Source organism: Podarcis cretensis (genome assembly GCF_951804945.1).
Source record: "Podarcis cretensis genome assembly, chromosome: 12".
NCBI classification, from domain to species: Eukaryota; Metazoa; Chordata; class Lepidosauria; order Squamata; family Lacertidae; genus Podarcis; species Podarcis cretensis.
In genome coordinates, this window is record NC_137181.1 from 43660114 (window position 1) to 43683182 (window position 23069).

The 23069-nt window shown below is 42.6% G+C and overlaps 1 protein-coding gene across 2 annotated transcripts; it reads right to left on the reverse strand.

Annotated features, from left to right (window-relative positions):
• Positions 1-23047, reverse strand: AZI2 (5-azacytidine induced 2). Of its 2 annotated transcripts, none has more exons than XM_079947393.1 (8): positions 22768-23047; positions 19049-19278; positions 17876-18001; positions 16122-16221; positions 12954-13102; positions 10116-10180; positions 4002-4123; positions 1-2479 (listed from the first exon to the last, which is right to left on the reverse strand). In XM_079947393.1, the coding sequence occupies exons 1-8, from the start codon at positions 22784-22786 to the stop codon at positions 2118-2120; spliced, it is 1173 nt and encodes a 390-aa protein (XP_079803519.1). In that variant the 5' UTR covers positions 22787-23047; the 3' UTR covers positions 1-2117. The 2 variants fall into 2 exon arrangements, with proteins under 2 accessions (XP_079803519.1, XP_079803518.1); XM_079947392.1 differs by having other exon boundaries at positions 22747-23047.
• Between the last annotated feature and the right edge of the window lie 22 nt (positions 23048-23069).

Genomic DNA, 23069 nt, shown 5'->3' on the forward strand with positions numbered 1-23069 from the left:
TTTTCAAAGAAAAATAATTTATTTAAAAATACGACCATTTCTCCAGTACATTGTTTAAAACGTTAACTGTGTCAGTGTCCTGGACAGTGATACTTATTCAAGTCCCTATAACCTCAAGAAGCAGCCTTGAGAAACACATCAGAGCTCTGCAGCCACATGAGAAATGGCTTTTGCTGCTTTGTTATTACACAGGTAGTTGGTTCTATCAGCTAAAGTCCAGTGACTTGGATTTATTTTATGCATATTGGATTCTGTTCTATTACTCTTCAGGAGATTGTACTCCCTTGAGTCAGCTATGTTCATTGGTCAGAATAAATTCCAGCATCTGACACCATTTCCATTAATCACAGACAAGCCAGGTTATGTGAGCGAGATGAGAGTATCGGGTGAATGGTATGTACCTTATTTATGTATGCCATTCACTAACACAGTAGAAGTCATCCTTTCTCCCTCTTCCACAGATAAAACTCTCTCCAGTATGAGACAAAGAATAAATATTTAAACTGCAATGCAAGGAAGGGAAGACTTAGCCACGTTTCCTTTTACAGAAAATCACTGATATGCTTGCACTGCTCTGGCACACAGCACCCAGGCAAGTGATTTTTATTATTTAAGAACATGCATCTTAAGTGGGGTGAAGAACATTTTCTGTCTCCTTTGGGGTATCTGTCAGGGGCCACATGCCAAAAGCAAGCAGGGCCAGAGTCAATACTGGGTGTGGCTATACTTTTCCTCTCCACTCAGCAGGGTGCCAGGAAGGGACATTATGCTACCAGATGATATGAGCATCAGCAGAGGGCTTTTGGAATTGGGCCAAGGCTTGCAGGTTGCTCACCCCTGATCTCTTAGGTCCAATGCAGATTTTACTTTTCCCCAGTCGTGTTTCAAGTCCAAGTTGGGAAGGAAGGAGGAGGGTGGCATAATGCATTAATTTGTAACCGTTGAAATGATCAGATGAGATTCTGGCACAGAATTAGTGTTGTCAGCCCTCACCAACCCTTTCCAACATGAGAGAATCTTACTCCACTGCATCTCAAAAGGCCAAGGAGGAAAAAGTATTGCTGGAAACCTGGACATTAACAGGCTCTGAAACCATCCACTATTCTCTGCTTGAAAACAAATCAATATTAATAGGTTTTGCTACAAAATCTTAATTTCAGCTAATCAGTATTATAATCTTAATTTCAGCTAATCAGTATTATAGGGTAGGGACCAGGAGCTTAATAATTATTTGACTGCCAATAGTTAGAATACTGAGTGACTATGTACATAATGTTTCTGACACTTCAATGCACCTTATGAATATAGGACATAAATTTTATCATAGATTAAATGCATTTATCATATTACAGTTCTTCCTGCTTAAGGCGCCTGGAGGTTTCTACATCAAAGCAGTCAGTGTTAGGAGTCATAAAGCAAAGTTTTTGGTAACTGGCAGATAGGCACCCGAATGGTCACTGCATTTTGGCTAGGATCATACCAGAACACCACTATTTATGAAGGAAGTATTTGCCATTAAGTTTTTTAAGATTTCTATTCCATTTCTACTACCTCAGATTCTTCACTGTAAGGCTAAAGATGATACACAGCTGAGACAGCAAATCTACTCATTTGGCTTATTGTTTTAGTCACAATCGCTTCAATCATTTACCTGTTCTTCCCTACGCACACCACAGAGTAGGGAACAAAAACCAGACACTGTTTCAGAACTGGAGGTAAAACCTACATCACATTCCATTGTTTACCTGAGAGGTCTGAAGGAAGAGACAGTGTCAAAAAAGGAGAGGGGGAAGGACATTCTCGAAGCTTGTAGAAATGTCTGAAGATACTGTATTTTAAGCAACATTCACACAATTAGCTGCAATGTACAGCTTTTGTTTTACTCGGAGGCTTAATACTCTAGTAATTTGCAGGAGTGCAATCCAAAGACTGACTCGTGTATTCTAGGCCTTACACCATACACCATTTCTATTGATGTACATGGCCTGCTTTCAAAATTAGACAAGGGAAGAGTAAAATCCTGCTTGGATTACCACACTTTCACCCTCCTTCCCATTAGCTATTTTCCTCTTAGGCGTATGGGAGCCCATTCAGAGCTAAATCAAGTTCCACAGTTCTTAGCTCTTGTGCAGGCAGTTTTGGTTACAGTGATCCAAACTGTTTTCTGGAAAGTTTAAGTGAGACGCTCTGTTTTTCGTTTCCCAAAACACTGTCTCACTAGGTTTTGGAGGGCTTGGGAAGACCCAAGAATTGTCTTCCAGAGAGCTCTTTCCGTACGAATTAGGTTCCTGAAACGGAGAGTCATGAACTGGGACAAGTCTCTCGTCAGTACACGAGGGGGAAGACACAACATTGCTGAAAGTGTGGTCACTCGGCGGAAGTAGCCTCTTTTTGTACACAGCTCCAGAAGCAGCTAAATAAAGATCTGTGGTGTCCCTTTCAAGGTCTTCAATACACTGAACAGGAGCATGTGATGGCACTGTGGAAATAGCAGAAAATATCTAATTAACACAAGAGACACTCAAAACTAATACAATTGTTATACTTTATTTCAGTAGACAAAAGCCAATTACTTATAATGCATTTCTTAACTTCTGTCCATTCATTTGGCTTTACTGCAACTCAGTTCTGCAAGAACCTCAATACCCCACTGTTTTAACTCGTTGAGAATTAAGTACATCACCTACATAGGGGGATAAATCCAATCTTCTCATTGAATGGGACTTCTGGAGGTGACAGAGTAAAGGAGAGGGCAGCTTCTTGCTGTGGTTTCTTGAGGGCTGCTTGTTCCTCTCCAGGCTAGGTCTCGTATGTCTTCCTGCTTAGTGAACACACTCACCAGTTCAGCTGTAAAAGTGTGTGTCTGCGCGCGAGGAAGAAATGCTAAAAAAGAGGGTGACAGGAGAAAAGCTCACCCTCTACTTTAACAGCCCAGCCTTCTGCTGCTCTCCTAAGTAAATCAGCAAAGGGGGGGGGATGAGCCTTAAAGCAGCAGAGCATGGGATGTAGAGTCGGGGGTGGGTTTTGGTTCCATCCCTGTGGGTTAACAGTTAACACTCAACCCCTGCTTTATAGCTGAACCAGTGAGCCTGTGCCAATTAGCTGGTTCAAAGTTGCATGGAACTAGGCGACTGCTTACGTTCTTGAGCAGAGATGATGAAGCTGTGCTCTGCAGATGTTGGACTCCCAATTTCCATCGCCACCCAAACCGGAAGGCCCATAAACCAGGGATGATGGGAGTTGTAGTCCAGCAAACAACCTAAGGGCATCTAGGGTGGAATTTAATGCTGTGCTCTTCCAAATGGTCCACAAAGAACAATAACCCTTCCTCCCACTGTGCACTATTCTATGGGGTTCTGTCCCCACAAAAAAATAATAATTTGAGGGAGGCACAGGGAGAAGAGAGGAACTGAATGTCCTTGCACAGGGCTTCCCCTGACATAGCTGGTTAGGTGAATTTCATGCCTAAATTGTAGAAGTGCTTTCTGGGTCGAGGTTTAACTGTGTATACAGCAGCCCTGAGGATTAATGAATTGTCCCAGTAAACAGCTAACGAAAATGTAACATGAATTTTCTTTTGGGTCGAGGGGGTCTGCCTCACCTGCTTTGGTTTGTTTTAAGAAGACACTATTTATACAGGAATGCATTTGAAAAATGAAATGTCTGTTGGTGCTTTTTCCAATATGAAGTACTTGTGGTAAAAAAGGTCAAATACAACTAAACTTCACACCTCAGCTTCGTACAAATAAGCAACACTTGACCAAGGAAGAAAGCCACACGGGAAGAGAAAAACCACATTTTTTTAAAAAAAAACCCATCAGCAACACCTTTATGTGTTAAGTTGACCATTATGAGACGGAAGTCAAGAGAGAAAACGGAGGTTTCTGAGCTTCAACTGATGAGGTTTTGAGAAGAAGCAATAGGCAGCTGTACTCCAAAACGATGCAGCTTAGGTAAGCGACTTGCATTTCCAAGACCTCATCCTGCAAACTCTGACTTGCCTTTCTTGGTTGCAGATGGGGTCAGTTTCAGTTTTCTGAGCATTTCCGCTTGCACTTCCGTCACCAGATGCAGATTAGACATCTCCCGCTTCAACTCCCAGTACGCTTGCTGAACGTTTTCACTGAAACATTTTAGAAGTTACAACATTTCAGCTTTGCTGTACGTCTCAGTTCCTGTACTACTATGATCTACAGAAAGATGCTCTAAACAAAAGTAGTTCTGGCTGGGGGGGGGGGGAGAGATCTCACAGCACTATTTCCATGTAAACAGTTGTAATCAAAATTATTCAACCCCCATTGCAAATCAGGTTTATTAACAAAATTTACAGACTTTCAGCTGTTTGCAATGAGCAAATCAAACAAAAGCAACGGAAATTGCTCAACACCTATAATTTCTGTATATAGCAAGTTTTAAATTCTAACACTCTAATGATTCTAGTTCCTGAAATAGCCAGGCTAGCTTCCTGGTGTGATAATGGCCCTCTAACTATGGGTCGTTAAGGTAACAAAGGAAGTGGCGCTGTGCCAGATGACAAGTGAATGAGTCCTGCTCCCTCAATATGCTGGTAGTTAGGAAAGACAAAAGCCAGAGTTGAGGGAGGGTGTGTGTGTGTGTGTAAGCTAGGAGCTGAAGGAAGAAGCAGGTTGAAGTCTCTGAGAGGGAGATACGTCCGATTTCTGCTCACATCCAAGGCTGTGACTATGGGTGAAGCAAGACCTGCTTGGGGTGTTAATGCTGTGATACTGTCAGTTGTAGGCTCAGGTTGTATATATGCATAAACCATATATCATAAAGACGGGGGCGCGGGTGGCACTGCAGACTAAACCCCTGAGCCTCTTGGGCTTGCCAATCCAAAAGTTGGCAGTTCGAATCTGCACAACGGGGTGAGCTCCTGTTGCTCTGTCCCAGCTTCTGCCAACCTAGCAGTTTGAAAGCATGCCAGTGCAAGTAGATAAATACCGTATTTTTCGCACCATAACACGCACCCGACCATAACACGCACATAGTTTTTAGAGGAGGAAAACAAGAAAAAAGTATTCTAAACGAAACAGCGGATGTATGATTTTTGTGGTTCATGCTGTGGCCACAGACATGTGATTTGACGGTGAGGTTGGGGTAGCCCAATGCAAAAATCCTGAGGATCCATGTGGATCCATGCTTTGTAACCACGTTTTTGCACCACTGCGGCCCCAAGCAACAGTGGGTGCGTGATTTTTTGTGCAAGCTGTAGCCATGGACATGCTATGTAATCTGATGGTGAATTTGGGGTGACCCAGTGCAAAAATCCTGAGGATCCATGTGGATCCGTGCTTTGTAACCACGTTTTAAGTGGGGAGGGAAGGTAAAGCACTCAAGGGACAAGGAACATGCGTGGGGTGGGTGGAGAAGGATGCTATTAATAATGCAGAAGAGGGGTATAAGAGGAGAAGGCTCCTCTCCTCTCCCGCTTTGCTCCATTAAAGGCTCTCCTTCTCTCCCCCCTCCCTGGCTTGCTGAAAAACTTTGATGCTATTTAGCCAGCTGAGTGGGGAGGAGAAGGGACAGAGAGCCTGCTTGCGAAACACTTTGCTGCTATTTAGCGAGCTGTTCTCTCCCTCCTCCCCAGCTCGCTGAAAAAAACAGCTCCGGACTCGTGTAAGCGGCTCCTCTCCTCTCCCGCTTTGCTCCTTTAAAGCAAGCAGGCTCTCTGTCCCTCTCTCCTCCCCACTCAGCGGCTCTTCTCCCGCTTTGCTGTTTCAAAGCGAACCACGAAGGGAGGGAGGGAAGGGGAACCATGGATCCTCTGCTCACGACTGCTGATGATCCCCCCGCCATCCGTAGGCATTTGCTCCATAACACGCACAGACATTTCCCCTTACTTTCTAGGAGGAAAAAAGCGAGTGTTATGGTGCAAAAAATACGGTAGGTACCGCTGCGGTGGGAAGGTAAACAGCGTTTCTGTGTGCTCTGGTTTCCGTCACGGTGTTCCACTGCGCCAGTAGCGGTTGAGTCATGCTGACCACATGACCCAGAAAGCTGTCTGTGGATAAACACCAGCTCCCTCAGCCTGAAAAGCAAGACGTGCGCTGCTACCCCATAGTCGCCTTTGACTGAACTTAACTGTCCAGGGGTCCTTTACCTTAACCTATATCAAAAAGATACCGTAGTCTCCGCAGTGCCTCATTCGAAAAGGAAGCATGAACCTGGAGTAAGCAGCTGGAACCCCTCGAATCTCATACTGCTTGGAGATTGGGGTGGTGTGCAACAATAAAATACTCAGGTTTGGGACCAGAAATTATATAGGTCAGCAGGAGAGAGTCCTTAAACAACACAATGCTCCATTTCCAGGCTGGCTAAACAGAAGCACTCCTTTTGCAGGACAGGGATACATCCCAGCAAGTAATTAACTGAATGATATTTAACCAAGTCATACTCAGAGTATGACTTAAATCCACTTATTTCAATGGATCCCCTCCAAGTATGACTAACATTGTATCACCTCCTAACTTTGAAGTGGTGTTTAGCATTACAAATCCCATGCAGAAAGAAAGCCTTATTCATAAATGGAAGAACACCTAGTTTCTGTGAAAAATGCAATTTGTAGCTTCTGGCAGAGTACTTACAAGCACAAGACGTCGCTCTTGTACAGACTATGACAGTCTGAACTCTAGATAAAACACTGCTCTGCTTCAGACTGCCCAGCACACATCCCACCCTCCCCCCCAAAAAAATCAGTCTCCACAAAACAACTCAGTTATTTCTAATATTACAAAAAGGCAAGAACTCTGTTTCCCATGTGGATCAGGTCATATATTTCTGTCAACATCCACAGAGTATTTGCATAAATATCCAGTCAACACGTCACTGGGAACTGCATCTGGCAGATGCCCCCTCACAACACTCTTTGGGTAGAGTTCCCCCATAAATATAGGAAACTGCTTTCATCAGTCTTTAGGAAGATAACGGATCAGCCACACTCAATGTGGACAAGCAGCATTTCAGGTAATTACAAGTATTTCCTTCAACCCAGAAATGATAGAAGTCAAGAAGCACGTAATAATAGGCAAATACACAAGTTTACAGTCAAGTAGAGACCACACTTAGTTGCAATGTTTGATGACCAGTTTAAGCAAACAGTGCACCCAACTGCTAGCTTAACTTAGCTGCTAACCTTGTATTTCTTTGTTGAAGCAAGACTTTTAAAAAGCAGGATGCTGTCACACAAGGGAAATAGCTTGAATATTCTTTTCTCTCACTGATGGACTGGAGTTTCAACTGTGTGTATCAGTATCCCTTAAAACTCTCAATTACTGCACAGTTTTCAGTTAAGACACATTGACCAACAAGAACTGTAACAATTAGGGCACTGACACTGCAAACAAGCTGAAAGATATACAAAACTTTCTAGAGAGGTAATAAGGAGTGGTCAGGTGTTATATCCTGTATATACCAATATTTCTTAGTTGCACCAACAAACAGAAGCTCATAAGATGCAAGCTTTCATATGTTGCTTTTCTTTAAAGCTATTGCAGTGTCATTCAGTGTTCCTCAGTTGTGCTTTAGTTGAGATATATTAATGTGCAGTATGTTTTTTTTTGCTTACGACTACCATCATTGTAATAAAAGCAATTATTAAGAATTTGCCACCACAAATTATATCACTCTAGTCAAAATAATTCCCGTTGGCAATGAAGTCGCCCAGCCCTATCTGCAGGAGTGCTTAGCTGCCGATAAGCAACAATTCGTATTCAAAGAATCTCTTGTGTCACTGACAAGTGACAAATATTTCACAAGAATATTAGGTAAGTGAATATTGACATTCATATTAAAGCAAAGGGTACTTGCTGAAAGAAACATTTCAAAGAACTTCCTCTAGGTGTGAAAAGAGCTGTGGACTTGTTTTCACAGTCAATGTGAATTACATAAAATAGTTGGATTTTTAACATAAAAGTCTGTATGTGCTAATTTACATACCAGGCTGTTACCAGAGAGATGCTTTTTTAAAAAAACCACAACTTATTTTAATAGAGTGAAGGGCTAAAAGTGTCACTTAGCAAATTACCTATTTGAACATTGTTCTGGAGAAGCAAAAACATTAGCTGGCTAGCTCATTAAGACGAATAAAGGATACACCATATGGGTTATTAACATAGTGGAGGCCCAAGGAAATGCCTTTCCTTCCATTTTTTCCAATGCAAGCCACGAAATAGCTATCATGTCCTTTTCTAACCAAGTCCTACTTCTCCCTCATGTGGAAAACAAGGGAAAATGCATCTCTGAGGATTGAAAACATAAATAAGAATTTTACTTCTTTTCTCAATATTTAGAGGAAGAAGTAGGGCTTGGTTAGAAGAGGCTTAACTACATCAACGGCACTTTGAAGAGAGAGAAGGTCACAGATTGGGTTGTGTGCTCTCTATATTAATTGTCTTCACCCAGACAATGTGATGGAGGGTTGCTAGGCAAGAAGCAACTGCAGAAAAACGACAGCCCTGTGCAGCATTCCAAATAAGAGCTTCAAGTAATACGTTACCATGTAAAGTCTTACAGAAAGGGCAATTCAGCAATTTGGTAGAGACAATGTGATGCATTCCCTTAATTTCACAAGGCCTGCATTATTTCTTCTAACGTGCTTCAAGTTTGGTTTCATCCACACACAATGTTGACTGCAAGCGCTAGAGAAAAGCCACTCTTTCTTATAAGTCACCTGAACTCAGACTCGAGATTTGTGAAGATGTTTCACATCAAGCTAGATCTGATGTTGCAAGAGGGCCAAAGAAGAATCCAGCAAATGCTTAGGAAGGCTGCACCACAAAGGACTTCAACTTGCAAGCACTTAGGGGTGGAACCACAGGGAGCAAATAGGATTTTTGGATCCTATTAATGTGATTCACTATATAACTGTGTACTGATTAGATTCCCATGTATCAGATATGCTGCAACCAGTTTATCATTTGCCTTCAAAATCTGAGCCATTGAGTTTTATGGAATGTAGTGCTATGGTAAACATTCCATTAACGCACAGATTTCTCCCTGCAGAATGGGACATTTCCTTCCCACACATCACCTAAATTTGCTCTGGGGGAAATCACATGGTGTTAACACTAAACCTTGCACCAGCACAAACTATTTAGCTGCATCCTGTCCATTGCTCATAACTGGATAGGTTTTCCACAATTAACAACTTATATTATCAACACAGATTGCCTGTTTATTTTAAGATTTCTATTCCACATCTTTTGATCAATAAAAATCTCAGTATGCAACGAAAGAGAACATAGCAGCAGCCAATGAAGAATGAGAAAACACAGCACTTAGTGTACTGTAAATATGGAATGTAATTCTTTTCACTCATCATCTACGCAGGGGTTCCCAAACTTTTTTCAAAGAGGGCCGGATTTGATAAAGTGAACATGCGTGAAGGCCAACCAAAGTTGTTGACAATTTTTAGGATTGAAGTTGTTGAGCTTTTTTTTGGGACTTTTACCCATAGAAATAAACTGCCACAGGGGCTGGATTAAACCGAACGGCAGACCGGATTGGGCCCCCGAAACGGATTTTGGACATGCCTGATCTACAGGCTTATCAGGATCAGAGTGACACAAGCCTTCTTGGGGAGAGAATTTACAGCCTTGGTGCCACCACAGAAAAGACCCCTGTTCCATATAACCACCTACTGTACTTACAATGTCAAGAGAACACAGAGCAAGACCTCCATAGAGTGAATGGGTAGACTCATATGAGAGAATACAATGCTAAGGTTATCTGGTCCCGGACTGCTCGGGGCTTTAAAAAGTGACAAAATCTGCACTTTGAATTCAGCCAAAATCAACTAAAAGCCAATAAAGCCATCTCAAAATGCATGTTAACATGCTTCAGATAGTCCTGCCCTGCTTTTGTATAGTGGGTGAACTGTCAGTTCTGAATACTCTTCAAAGGCAGTTCCACAGTGAACTAGTTTAACATGCTCTACCTGGATGTCACTAGGGTATGCCTAGCTGTGTTCATATCTTTCCCAATTTAGCATGTCTTCAAAGTAGTGCCATCTTTGGATTTAAGTAATCTCCCTTAGAACTAACACAGAGATGACTAACCTAACATAAAGTTAAAACAAGTTAATGGGATCTACATACCTATGAATGCTTATCTGCTGTTGGATACACTCTCCATTTGTTAAAATTCCTTCCTGGGATACAACCTGGTGGGGGAAACAAAACATTAGGCTTTGAAAAAAGAATGGGAAAAGTCTGCCTTACTTGAAGCAAGAAAGGTTTAAAAGCAAAGTCGGAAAGTGGTGACATTTTGAATCAACCAAGTGCTGATACTTCATTGCCTCCACCACAGTGATGCCAAGTGGCATGGGACTTATTAACATGGCAAAGTAGAGTATTGGAACCTTCAAAGTCCTGCTGTAACAAGCCTGAAAAGCACTTTTGAGGATAAAACTAGTCCCCTCCATGACAACCTAGAAGCTATTGTGATAATAGAGTTCCGGTTAACATGTTATTAGAGGCAAGAAAGCTTCCTTCAAAAAACTGAGGTCCGAACGAAGAGAACAGAAAGGAATACATATTAGCAGCATATGTTAGAAGTATGATAACAAGGCATATAGAATAACAAGCATTACTGAATCTGAGTTATCATGGCTTCTACAAGGGCATGTAATTTCTCAAGAACCTATTAGGGTTCTTTGAGAGGGTCAACGAGCATACAAATAGCAGTGAGCTGGTTGACCCAGTATACTTGATTAAAAAAAAAATCAATGAAGTAGCTCAGCCAGGATTTCTAAGAGGGGAGGTCCTCTTGTGGATCACAAATTGGTTAAGTTGCAGAGAACAGAGTAGAAATAAATGGGCAGTTCTCCAAATGAAGAAATTAGAAAGTGGAGTCCCTCCAAGGATCAGTAATCAGACATGTCCTTTTTAAGTTGCTCATAAACAAGAGAGAGCAGTGAGATGGGCAGGTTTCCTGACGATATTAAATTGTTCAGGGTTGTTAAAGCAGAATGAATTTCAGGGGGACCGCTACAAATTTAGAAAATTGGTGGGAAATGGAAAATGCAATTCAGTGCAAGAAGTATAAAGTGATGCCGGTTGGGACAAAAAAATATTAATTCCACATATATGCCCGGCTAGGAATGAGGGTGTCAAAGCAGACAACATGAAGACATCAACCTAGTGGGTGGCAGCTGTAAAAAAAGGCAAATTCCATACTAGGGATCATTAGGAAATGAATTGAAAAGGAAATGTAATCAAAGAAATGTATGGAGCAGCTGCATTTGTAGTAGTACTGTGAACAGAATTTTTAAAAAGTACTTTTTAATGGGATAAGTAATGTATGTTGACTTCTCTTCCAATTTGTGATTGATATTCAATAGGTCTGGTGTGCAGGGGTGCGAGAAGAATTCTAGTCCTTAACCCTGTCAAGGTTAGTTACACCACCAGAGTCACATGTGAGTAGGGCTCATTTGATTACTATCATAAAAAAAGGATCACTCACACAGGCTAATCACATTAGATAAACTACATGTGCAAAAATCCTTATTCAGAAGCTAGTGACAGCTGCAGTTATCCATTCTGAATTTTCTTCCAACCAGCGGTTTCATTCTAAAAAACCAGAACTTCCCAGCTGTCAATAGTGCTTGCACTTAGCTTCAATATAATCATAGTGATTATAGGGTGAACTTGCTTGAGTCATTCCTACACTTACAGATGGGAGTTTACTGAAGTAGAATAGCGTGGCCGTGTGACAAGAACCCACAAGTAATGAAATTACGTTTCAATCAGCTTCTACAGGGAAACAACTGGAAGAAAGGATTATTTATGAATAATCCCACCCAAATCAGCAGAACCCACAAATAAGCGCCATAAATTACATGCTCAGTTCAGCAAATTTTAAGCAATGGGATTGAAAAGGAGCCAGTTTCGGTATCTGCAGGGCTAGCTAACGGGAATTCAAGCCAACATCTTGTGCTTAGCTCCATCTAGTGGAGCTTCTTGAAATGTGCAATCCGGTTTCTGTTATGTGAGAGACATTTATGTTAAATCAAGTTGTCATGTTAAACCAAAATAATGGTAGATGTAATCAGCAGATTCGCAGATTAGCCATCAAACAAAACCGATGTGATAGACAGGGCCATGACATTCTATTTGCCATCCCTCCCAGGCTGTTGGCAATTCATATTTTGCGGCTTTAAAACCAATTGAGACTGCAACTTGAGGTAGCACCTCCTAATGTGTGTAGTTATCTAGGCATGAGGAGGCCAGAAAAATCAGCATCAAAACAGAACTGAGTAGCATATTCATTGCATTCCCCTCACGCAGATAACTAAGTACTAAGGAGGAAAATACACTATAGTTGTATGAACACGTTTGGCAGATAACTGGCAAGAATTAAAAAAAACCCGAACAAACCATTAGTTCTGCAAAAGCAAATAACTCTGGGAGGGTGACTGAGGGCTTGCTCAATCACATGGCAAACCTCTTTTGAAAAGACTACCGCATTTTTCGCTCTATAAGACGCACCAGACCACAAGAAGCACCTAGTTTTTGGAGGAGGAAAACAAGAAAAAAAATATTCTGAATCTCAGAAGCCAGAACAGCAAGAGAGATCGCTGCGCAGTGGAAGCAGCAATCCCTCTTGCTGTTCTGGCTTCTGGGATAGCTGCGCAGCCTGCATTCACTCCATAAGACGCACACACATTTCCCCTTACTTTTTAGGAGGGAAAAAGTGAGTCTTATAGAGAAAAAAATATGGTACCTTCAAAAGCAGTTTGGCATAGAAGTCAGCTTTTCCCAGAAGCTGAAAATCTCATCAAGTCTTTTAAAGCCTTTAGGTGTGCTTCACAAAAACTGCCTCAGCCCTGGCCAATACCCTTATTACAATTAGTTTTCCACAACAGAAGGGCATCAACATTAAATTTTACATTTTCACACACCATCTCCGCAACAGAAGCCATAACGCACCAGTACCTTCTGAATAGATTTTTGTAGTTCTTTTCTAAGATCATTGCATTCTTCCCTCAGCTTCTCCAAATCCTGCTCCAAACTGTGCACTTTTAGGGCATTATTCAGCTTTTCTATTTCCCAGCTAGATGGGGTAGAGTTCAGACTCTTCATCACTGCAAAGAAATATGAAAAAAACACACTTCTCATTCAATCAGAACATAATCAGACATTAAGAATGGCGTGGTTGGATTCAAAGTTATGGTCCCATGAGCAGAGCAAAGGCCCAAAATTCAAACCTCGGACGTTTTTGAATTTAATTATAGTGATCACATTATTAAGAAACATGTGGCACTGGAATAATTCACAGATGTTCATATGTACAAAGAACACCATGTATTACGTTATGGGTCTTTTGTAATATGCTATAGGCTGTACATATGGCTCATTTCAAAGTGCTGGTTTTGACCTCTGAAGGCATTCGTTACTTAGGATAAGGAAACCCAAATAATAAATAATGATGTAATTATTATTATTATTATTATTATTATTATTATTATTTATACCCCGCCCATCTGGCTGGGTTTTCCCAGCCACTCTGGGCAGCTCCCAATAGAATATTAAAAACACAATAAATACATCAAACATTAAAAGCTTCCCTAAACAGGGCTGCCTTCAGATGTCTTCTAAAAGTCAGATAGTTGTTTATTCCCTTGACATCTGATGGGAGGGCGTTCCACAGGGTGGGCACCACTAACAAGAAGGCCCTCTGCCTGGTTCCCTGCAACCTCACTTCTTGCAGGGAGGGAACCGCCAGAAGGCCCTCGGAGCTGGACCTCATTGTCCGGGCTGAACGATGGGGGTGGAGATGCTCTCAATGAACATTTTATCTTTGTGTGTGCTACCATTCACCCAAGAGCCTGCTTTGGAAGCACCAAACATCTGAGGCACAGATTACAGGTGAAAGGATATACACGGTGTTGGCACAACCATAAAATGCTCTTCCAGGCAGCCTTACCTGGCACATACCTCAGAGTCATTTTGGCACAAAGCAAGCATCTTATTTTACCATGCTTTTTAATCCTGCAGACAAGCTCCTACGCCGCTTGGTATTTGGTTATAATTTGGTATTTCGTTATGGCATTTTATGTTTTTGTACTAACAGCTTCTGTTTTGTTTTTACTGTAATGTTAATGTTTTGTAAGCCACCCTGGGAACTTATTGAAGGGCTGGGAGTAAAAATCAAGACTTTTTAAAACAACGTTTTTCTGAAAGGGCTTTGGAATGTGAGTTTAAAAAAATAAACATTGTTTGTCATGTTTACTGACGGTTTGACCAATTTTATTATTACACCTGTCCTGTATTTTGATGTTGCACACCACTTTACCATTTTTCCTATGCAAGCGGTGTTAGTTTTGACAAGGTGTAGTAAGATGTGGAGGGAAGACTTCAACGTGCAAGAAGCAGCCGTTAGATCAATGCAAACGTATGGCAGAAGTACATTCTTGGATTGCAATGTTTCAGCTGCTACGGTGCCTATGGCACAAACACGTGATCTCCTTGGTCCACGTCAACAAGTTGTGTGCAGGGCTGATGTAAACATAAAAGGAAAAGCAAAAGCTTGCTTCCCATTGCCAGAGGTCAACTTAGGAGGTATTTCTGGGAATTCCCAGATATGCACATGCACTTCCTGTATGAGAATACACTGCCCATGCTAACTGGAGCATGCAAAGGGTGTTGCTATACTAATGTAACACCCGATGCTAATGCCAAAGGATTAATAAGGCTAACAACACAGACCCTGCTCCTTGGTAACCTGGCAGACCAAGATACATTGTGAAATGTGGCATTGTTGCAGCAGATTTTTTTAAAAAGGGAGACCTTAGGGCCTGTTACAGCAGAAAAGCTCTGTATGTTTGTGTGTGTGTACATATAATATATATATAGAGAGAGAGAGTGTGTGTGTGTGTGTGTAAACTACAACTATATAATTTGAAAAGTTGTATGCCTTTTGTTTGTTCTTTATGCATTTGGATACACCTCAAGCTACTGCAACCAAATTTTGTATGATGGTTCCTAGTATCAGAGTTTTCATCTATGTTTGGCTATAACCGGCTGTCATTCTGGATCAAGATGGCAGAATGAATCTGCCAAAACTGCACTGATTTTAACAACTTACTTTTTAAAACCATTATTTTGGGGTTTCTCAGAATTCCAAAAAAGCGCACGCACACCCCCCCACCCTTCCCAGCATTGTGAAGCAATGCATTACTTGGCAAAGTTAACAGCCATGATTATGAACCAGACAGAGGGCCTTCTCGGTAGTGGTGCCCGCCCTGTGGGACACCCTCCCATCAGATGTCAAGGAAATAAACAACTATCTGACTTTTAGAAGACATCTGAAGGGAGCCCTGTTTAGGGGAAGTTTTTAATGTTTGATGTTTTATCATGTTTCTAATATTCTGTTGGGAGCCACACAAGTGGCTGGGGAAACACAGATGGGCGGGATATAATTATTATCACAGTACAGTGGTACCTCAGGTTACATACGCTTCAGGTTACAGACTCCGCTAACCCAGAAATAGTACCTCGGGTTAAGAACTTTGCTTCAGGATGAGAACAGAAATTGTGCTCCAGCGGCGCGGCGGCAGGAGGGCCCATTAGCTAAAGTGGTGCTTCAGGTTAAGAACAGTTTCAGGTTAAGAACGGACCCCTGGAACTTAACCCGAGGTACCACTGTATTATGAAGTTGCTCTTGTAATTATAAATGGGGGCTACAATGTCAAGGACTGCTTTTTATTTCTACTGTTTTACTGTCTATTTAGTGCTTGCTTTTGATGTTATAACTGTTATAAGTAGACATTTTACAACGTTTTACACTGTATTCAGCTTTGTATTTTTAGCTGTGTGATTCAAAATGTGGATTATAAATCTTTCAAAATAAAACGCATAAATGAAACTGACAGAGAAAAGGAGGCAGGGGGCAGTAAATGCAGCCCCATCCTCTCCCTCACAAAACCATAATTGTCTGAGAACGAGCACCATAATGTTTTGCTTCTGAACAGTAATAATATTCCTTTATGCAAATTGAACACGTTAGCATAAATGTATGCATACTGGCTGCAGGCCTTCTTATACAGAGGTACAGCTTCGTAGTCAAGCACATAAATTTACACTCTGAGAGACAAGGGGCACCTTGTTGAGTTTCCACTTCAGTTCTGAGCTGCAGGAGCTCCACTTCTTTGGACTGCAACTGCTCATTCAAATGTTTCAGGGATTCGGTGTTCTCTTTCATCTAGATTGGGGAAGGAACACATTGCCAGGATTTAGTCTGTCCAGCTTTCCAATCAATAATAAAATCCATACATGCCTTACTCTTAGAACTAAATGCTAGCCAGCTCTACTTCTTGAAGAATCAGCCAAGCTGTCAGATACTCAGTTTCTAAAGCACTGAAGTCAAGATCAGATATACCGTATTTTTCGCTCTATAAGATGCACCAGACCACAAGACACACCTAGTTTTTGGAGGAGGAAAACAATAAAAAAAAAATTCTGAATCTCAGAAGCCAAAACAGCAAGAGGGATCGCTGCGCAGTGAAAGCAGCAATCCCTCTTGCTGTTCTGGCTTCTGGGATAGCTGCGCAGCCTGCATTCGCTCCATAAGACGCACACACATTTCCCCTTACTTTTTAGGAGGGAGAAAGTGAGTCTTATAGAGAAAAAATACGGTAAATGCTGCAACCTTTCAGAGTACAAAAAAATAGCACTTTTTCTTCAGGCACAATACCAGATCCTGTGGCTATGAGGTAAGGCTCTCCGACTGAGCTCAATTAGTTAGCAGGTTTTCCAAATTAATTAGCCCTTTTCTTTGTTTGTTATTCTTTGCTTTTATCTGTCCTCTGCCTTCTCTGCACCACATGGGGTTTTTTCTCCAGTTGTCACTGGCTGCACACTGCATCTCTGGAAGGATTCTGTAATCTGAAACTTCTGCAACATTTCCTTTAATAGTGAACCCAGGTGGTTGAGTGTTGACAGAGTTGGAGCCAAATGTGCCCACTCAAAGACGACTGAGACACAAGAATAGCTGGGTGACTTCTGAAGAATGCAGAAGTAAAAACAAACCCAAAAAATTAAAACCAAAAGGTTGCCAAAGAAAAGGAAAAATGAAAACTTTTAAAAAGGACCAAGCATGTTCAGTGGCCTCCAGTAACCAGAGATAATTGAGTGTCAACTGGAAAAGAAAATAGTACATCAGAGAGGGAGTGATCTGGCCTGCTTGAGTCTCTTACACCTTAGAGCATGGGTAGGGAACCTGGTACTCTCCCAATGTTGTTGGGCTACAACTCCCATCATCCCTGACTTCTGCCCATGCTTGGTGGGGCTGTTGTGCAAGGGGGAATTATTGGGTCGTCTTTTTCATTATATACAGCCATACCTTGGTCGTCGAACGGAATCCGTTCCGGAAGGCCGTTCAACTTCTGAAAACCAAAGCGTGACTTCCAACTGGCTACAGGAGCTTCCTGCACTCAAGCGGAAGCCACAGAGGATGTTCGGCTTCCAAAGAACATACACAAACCGGAACACTCACTTCCGGGTTTGCAGCGATTGGGAAACAAAACGTTTGAGTCGCAAGGCGTTTGGGATCCAAGGTACGACTGTTATTTTGTAGGGGGGTTTTATATTGTGATTTTAAGTTGCAAACCACCCCAAGGTATAGGGTGGTATACAAATTTAATAAAATAACAACATTAACATCTGGAGGACCACAAACTCCCTACCCAGCTTAGTATCACAGAATTGCAGAGCTGAAAGGGACCCTGAGAGTTCTCTGGTCCAAACCCCTGCGATGCTGGCGTAACTGGCTAGAAACCTAACATCAAAGTCACAAAATCCTTTTATAAACCGCACTCACATAGTATCTTTCTTTTAACCTACTGCAAAGCACGTACCATTTTATCCAGTTTACTTTTCAGATTATCCCGTTCGATACAAGCCTCTCGATAGGCTTGGTAGGCTTTGTTAACCTGCTCGCGGCCGACGGAGCTTGCGCTTTCTTCCAAATGGGAGCCAAGAACCTAGACGATTAGAGGAAAATGCCAAAATTACATTTTTCCTAGCTTTGTTACTCTTAGAGCATCAAATTTAAATACTTCAAGTGAAACAAATTAACTGGCAGCCAGGAAACATGGGTTTACCGTGGGCTCATTGTAGACAGCATCAGCTTTGCATACAGAGCAGCTCAGGATTAATCCCCAGCATCTCCCAATATAGCTGGGGGAGAACCTGCTCTGAAATTCCAGATAGCTGCTGCCAGTCAAAGTAGAGAGAACTGGGCTACATAAACCAATGGTCTGACGCAGCAGAAGACAGCTTCTTGCATTATGGTGCATAATTTTTTTATTAAGAAGTCTCTTACCATTCCCTTTATGTTCTATTATCCTAAAGGTAAAGGGACCCCTGACCATTAGGTCCAGTCATGACTGACTCTGGGGTTGCGGCACTCATCTCGCTTTATTGGCCGAGGGATCCAGCGTACAGCTTCCGGGTCATGTGGCCAGCATGACTAAGGCGCTTCTGGTGAACCAGAGCAGCGCACGGAAATGCCCTTTACCTTTCTGCCAGAGTGGTACCTATTTATCTGCTTGGTTGCTTTCGAACTGCTAGGTTGGCAGGAGCAGGGACCGAGCAACGGGAGCTCACCCCGTTGCGGGGATTCGAACCGCCGACCTTCTGATTGGCAAGTCCTAGGCTCTGTGGTTTAACCCACAGTGCCACCCACGGTCTGACTCAGCAGAAGACAGCTTCTTGCATTATGGTTCATAATTTTTTTATTAAGAAGTCTCCTACCATCCCCTTTGTGTTCAATTATCCTACTCGTTGCTAAAGAACAACAACCAGGTACTAATTATAATCATACCAGAAAAGTAATGTTTTGCTATTGAAACGTTTGGCAATTACTATTTTCACATGTAAAGTGCACAGGGAAATCCCAGCCATGTCTACAGTGGGTTCCATAGGAATCACTCCCAGCCAATTGCGCATAGCACTGTAGCCTTAAGATACCTTATCATTTCTGCCCCCCAAAAAGGCATGTTTCTGTGAATTGTTAAACAGTTACTTACCTTTTCTTCTAACACTCTTACTCTTTTCTTTAAGAAGGAGTTCTCCCTTTCTGTCTCTTTCAGTCGTTTTTTGATATCTTCATAAGCAGTGACAAGTGCAAAATGTGAAGCAACAGACTCTTCGCCTGAATACACGGGAGTAGGAATTTCTCCATCTTGCTTAGGATGAGTGTCTGCTTTTTCATGGTTCAAAATATAAATGTCATCTTCGGCTAGTTCATCCATGGCAGCTAAATAAAAAAAGCATAATGTTATGAAAGATCCTAAGTATATATCCCAAGCATTTAATATCTTTCAAATTGGAAGAAACGCTGTAGAGCATTTGTTATAGTTTAGCCTTTACCAGAAAATATCACCTCAAGCTTACAATAGATTTCCCACTATAAAATTATGAAGTGGCTCTCAGATGACAGTAAAGTATTGATGATAAAAATAGCTATTTGATTTTGTTTTATCTAGAACATTTTGGAAGGGATCCTTCCACAAAGCTTCCATTAATATGCTATAATACAGTGGGCAAGCGGGGGGGGGGGCATTTGAAAGTGAGCCGTACAGCTTAGAATCCATACAGCATCAATACACACTTCAACTGAAATTTGATTCTAAACCAGCTAGTTGATTCCCCCTCTCCCTACAGATTTAGTGTTGATTGTTTTTCACTCTTGGCGAGTTACATCTAGCTTTGATTCAGTTTGAATGCATATTTTGAAATCCACTCATGGTGTTGAAATGCCTATTCTGAAGTTTAGAAGGGAAAGAAGGGTCCAGGGAATTTCCTTTTGCTGCAACTTCCTTTTGGTGAGATCAGAGCATAATTTAAACACATACATAAACGACAACCTCCTCCTTTCATGAAAAAATAAAATAAGGTAATGAGAAATGTTAGGTTACCTCTAAAACAGGAAGTTCAACAAGAAAGCATCAGTTTCCAACCTGTCTTAGTAAACAAAGTGTTCGAATCAGATGTTTACAGTGCTCTTAGACGAGAGATGCAAGAATGCTTGTATGGTGGAAAGGAAGGTAGCTCAGTTGGTTAGAGCGTGGTGCTGATAACACCAAGGTTGCAGGTTCGATCCCTGTATGGGACAGCTGTATATTTCTGCACTGCAGGGGACTGGATTCGATTATCCTCAGGGTCCCTTCCAAATCTACAGTTCTATGATCTCAGAATTTAAAGTTGAAAAGAATGACTGTTTGGAAATATTTGTCTGAGAAATGGGATTCTGCACAATACATGTAACAATATCTAATGTTATGAAGACTTTACAGTGCAGTTGTTGATGAGATCTCTGGATTATATCTCATTTCAAAAGTTCTAAAGTTATATCATGGTCTGGAGAAGGAAAGCTTGGGAACAAGAGTCTACAAAAAAAATAATCTTCTAATGATAGTACTGTTTACATAAGAACTTCTTCAACTAAACATTCCCGGAGTAAGAGCCAAGTCTTAGAGAAAAAAATATATCCTCACCAAATCCCTTTGGCTTCTTGCGCCCATGTCAAAGTCTCAAGTCCTTTCCTATTTTACATAGATGTTGAGTTTTCTGAACAGTATACGGTGCATGGGCTAGCTCCAACTTTCTTCCCTTTTTTTGGCAAGGGAGGGGGAAGGGTGCCAACTTGACCTAGTAAAACTCCATATCTTTCTTAGGTGGGAGGTTGGAGAGGAAAAATGAACACACAGCTGAGAAACCATCCCAGAGTCTCCTGCAACTTCACAAGCAACCGTAAAGCAAGTCACTTGATTTAAGGATAGACGCAAAGCAGTCGGGACTAGAAGCAGAGGTCAGTAGTTTTGGAAAGAAACCTCAACGGTTGCTTTGACCCATTAAGGCAAGAGAGAGATGAAAGTGCTCTTTGGGCATGAACTGTGGGCAAAGACTTCTGTCCTTCCCCACTGATCTCCAATTCCAAGTGCCACAAAGCTGACAAGGAGAGGGGTATGAAGCTATAGATACAGGAAGAAACATTGTAGACTGTTTTACAGAATTGTTTTCTCCTATGTAACTATGTAACTATTGATGCTTTTGAATTATGGTGCTGGAGGAGACTCTTGAGAGTCCCATGGACTGCAAGAAGATCAAACCTCTCCATTCTGAAGGAAATCAGCCCTGAGTGCTCACTGGAAGGACAGATTGTGAAGCTGAGGCTCCAGTACTTTGGCTACCTCATGAGAAGAGAAGACTCCCTGGAGAAGACCCTGATGTTGGGAAAGATGGAGGGCACAAGGAGAAGGGGGCGACAGAGGACGAGATGGTTGGATAGTGTTTTCGAGGTTACCAGCATGAGTCTGACCAAGCTGCGGGGGGCAGTGGAGGACAGGAGTGCCTGGCGTTCTCTGGTCCATGGGGTCACGAAGAGTCGGACACGACTAAACGACTAAACAACAACAACAACAACATGTAACTATTTCAAGGCGAGGAAAGCAAGTGTTGTGTTGTGGGTCACATTAAAAGTTTAATTCAACATACTGAATAACTTAGTGAAACACTTGATTAACATGTCCTTTAAAACGTGCTCTGTGTTGGGGGTTATTGTTTTGTTTTTGCTCCAGTTTTTATGTCTTTTTATGATGTGAATGGCCCAGAGATCTTTGGGTGAAGGGTAATATACACATCTATATTCACACACACACATAGCAGGCAGTCAAGTGTGCATCATCACAAAATTTGTCCCAGCTTCCCAGTCTGTAGCAAAAACAAGCACATTTCTTCAGCCTTGTAGGGGCATTTGCAAGATGTCAGCTTCCCACCACGAACAAGACCTAGAAAGGCTCCACATTCTTAAGGCCAACATAGGAGATGGGATGTTTGTCAGACCTGCGACACTTCACACGACCGAGCGTTTATTTAAGACACGCACGTTATTAAAACAATACCAAGGTGCTGCACTACAAACTTAGGTGCAGCAAAGCCATTCAATAAAAACCGCATACTGCAATTACAGTAAGCAGGGATCATTCCAGCTGGCATGGGGGGGGGGAGAGAGAAGCTGGAATCAATCGTTTGTCTTTAACAGCTGGATCCTTCTATATGGTTTCCAATGTGGGGCACATGCCCTGCAGGGGGGCAATTTGATTTTTATGGGGGGCAATTCGAGAATGCGTTATTAACAGTGGCTTCCTCCACGTGAGGAGTGGAGCTCACTTTTTGAATAATAACCATTATATGTCGGGGGGGGGGAGGGATTCGGGATTTTAGAGATGCTTAGGTGAGGAACGGCCAAAATAAAAGTTGGGAACCACTGTTCTAATCCCATTAAACTCTCTACACACATCGGCAATACTTTAGGGGAGGGAAAGGGCTAGGCGAGAGCTTCACCGACATGCTAGTTTCCTCCATTCGCTTGTTTTGTCCAGAGGGCCGCTTAGGCTGCCTGCCGTCCGAGAAACACACCATGGACCTTCCATTCGACATGGGGGGGGTTACTTTAGAGTAAACGTGAATTCTATGAGCCACCCCCCACTCGCCTGCCTACGGTTTGCAGCAGTTGCATCCAGACACGGATTTGTCCTGCCCCGTCTCGTGAGAAACAGGCCACGATCTGGTAGTGGGCGATGCGAATTGCGGGGGAAAGGGACGCGGGTGCCCCCCCCAAACACACACCAGGTATACTAGGGGTGGCGGGGAGCGAGCTGGGGGGGGGGACCAAGGCGAGCGGGCGCAGGAGGCGCGGCGTGAGGGGGGAAAGGGGTATTACCTGCAGCCAGCGAAGGGTTACCTGCGGACAGCGAACTCATCGCGGGCCTTTCCCGGGGCTCCCTCCCTCAGCAGCGCGACGGGGCCCCCGCTCCCAAGCCCCCAAAGCTCTTCCTCCGCCGCCGCCGCCGCCTCTCGACGCTCATCGTTCTCCGCCCAGCCCGAGAGTAGAAGTAGCAACAGCAGCGGCCGCGGAAGAAGAAGCAGCGGCGGCAGCAGCAGCCAATAGCGGAAGCGCCCGCAGGAGCCCTTTCCCCTTTCCCTTTCTCTTCCCCGCCTCCCTCGACGCAGCGCCGGCTTCCGCCCAATCTCGGCCGCCTCACG

Excerpts from the sequence above, each read along its gene's own strand:
- AZI2 (XM_079947392.1), bottom strand. The coding sequence starts at position 22,786 with ATGAGTTCGCTGTCCGCAGGTAACCCTTCGCTGGCTGCAG. Across the intron at positions 4,124-10,115 it reads CAGCAGATAAGCATTCATAG|TGAAAACGTTCAGCAAGCGT; the intron begins GTATGTAGATCC and ends AAAATGTTTCAG. Across the intron at positions 2,480-4,001 it reads CCCATCTGCAACCAAGAAAG|TGCCATCACATGCTCCTGTT; the intron begins GCAAGTCAGAGT and ends CTATTTCCACAG.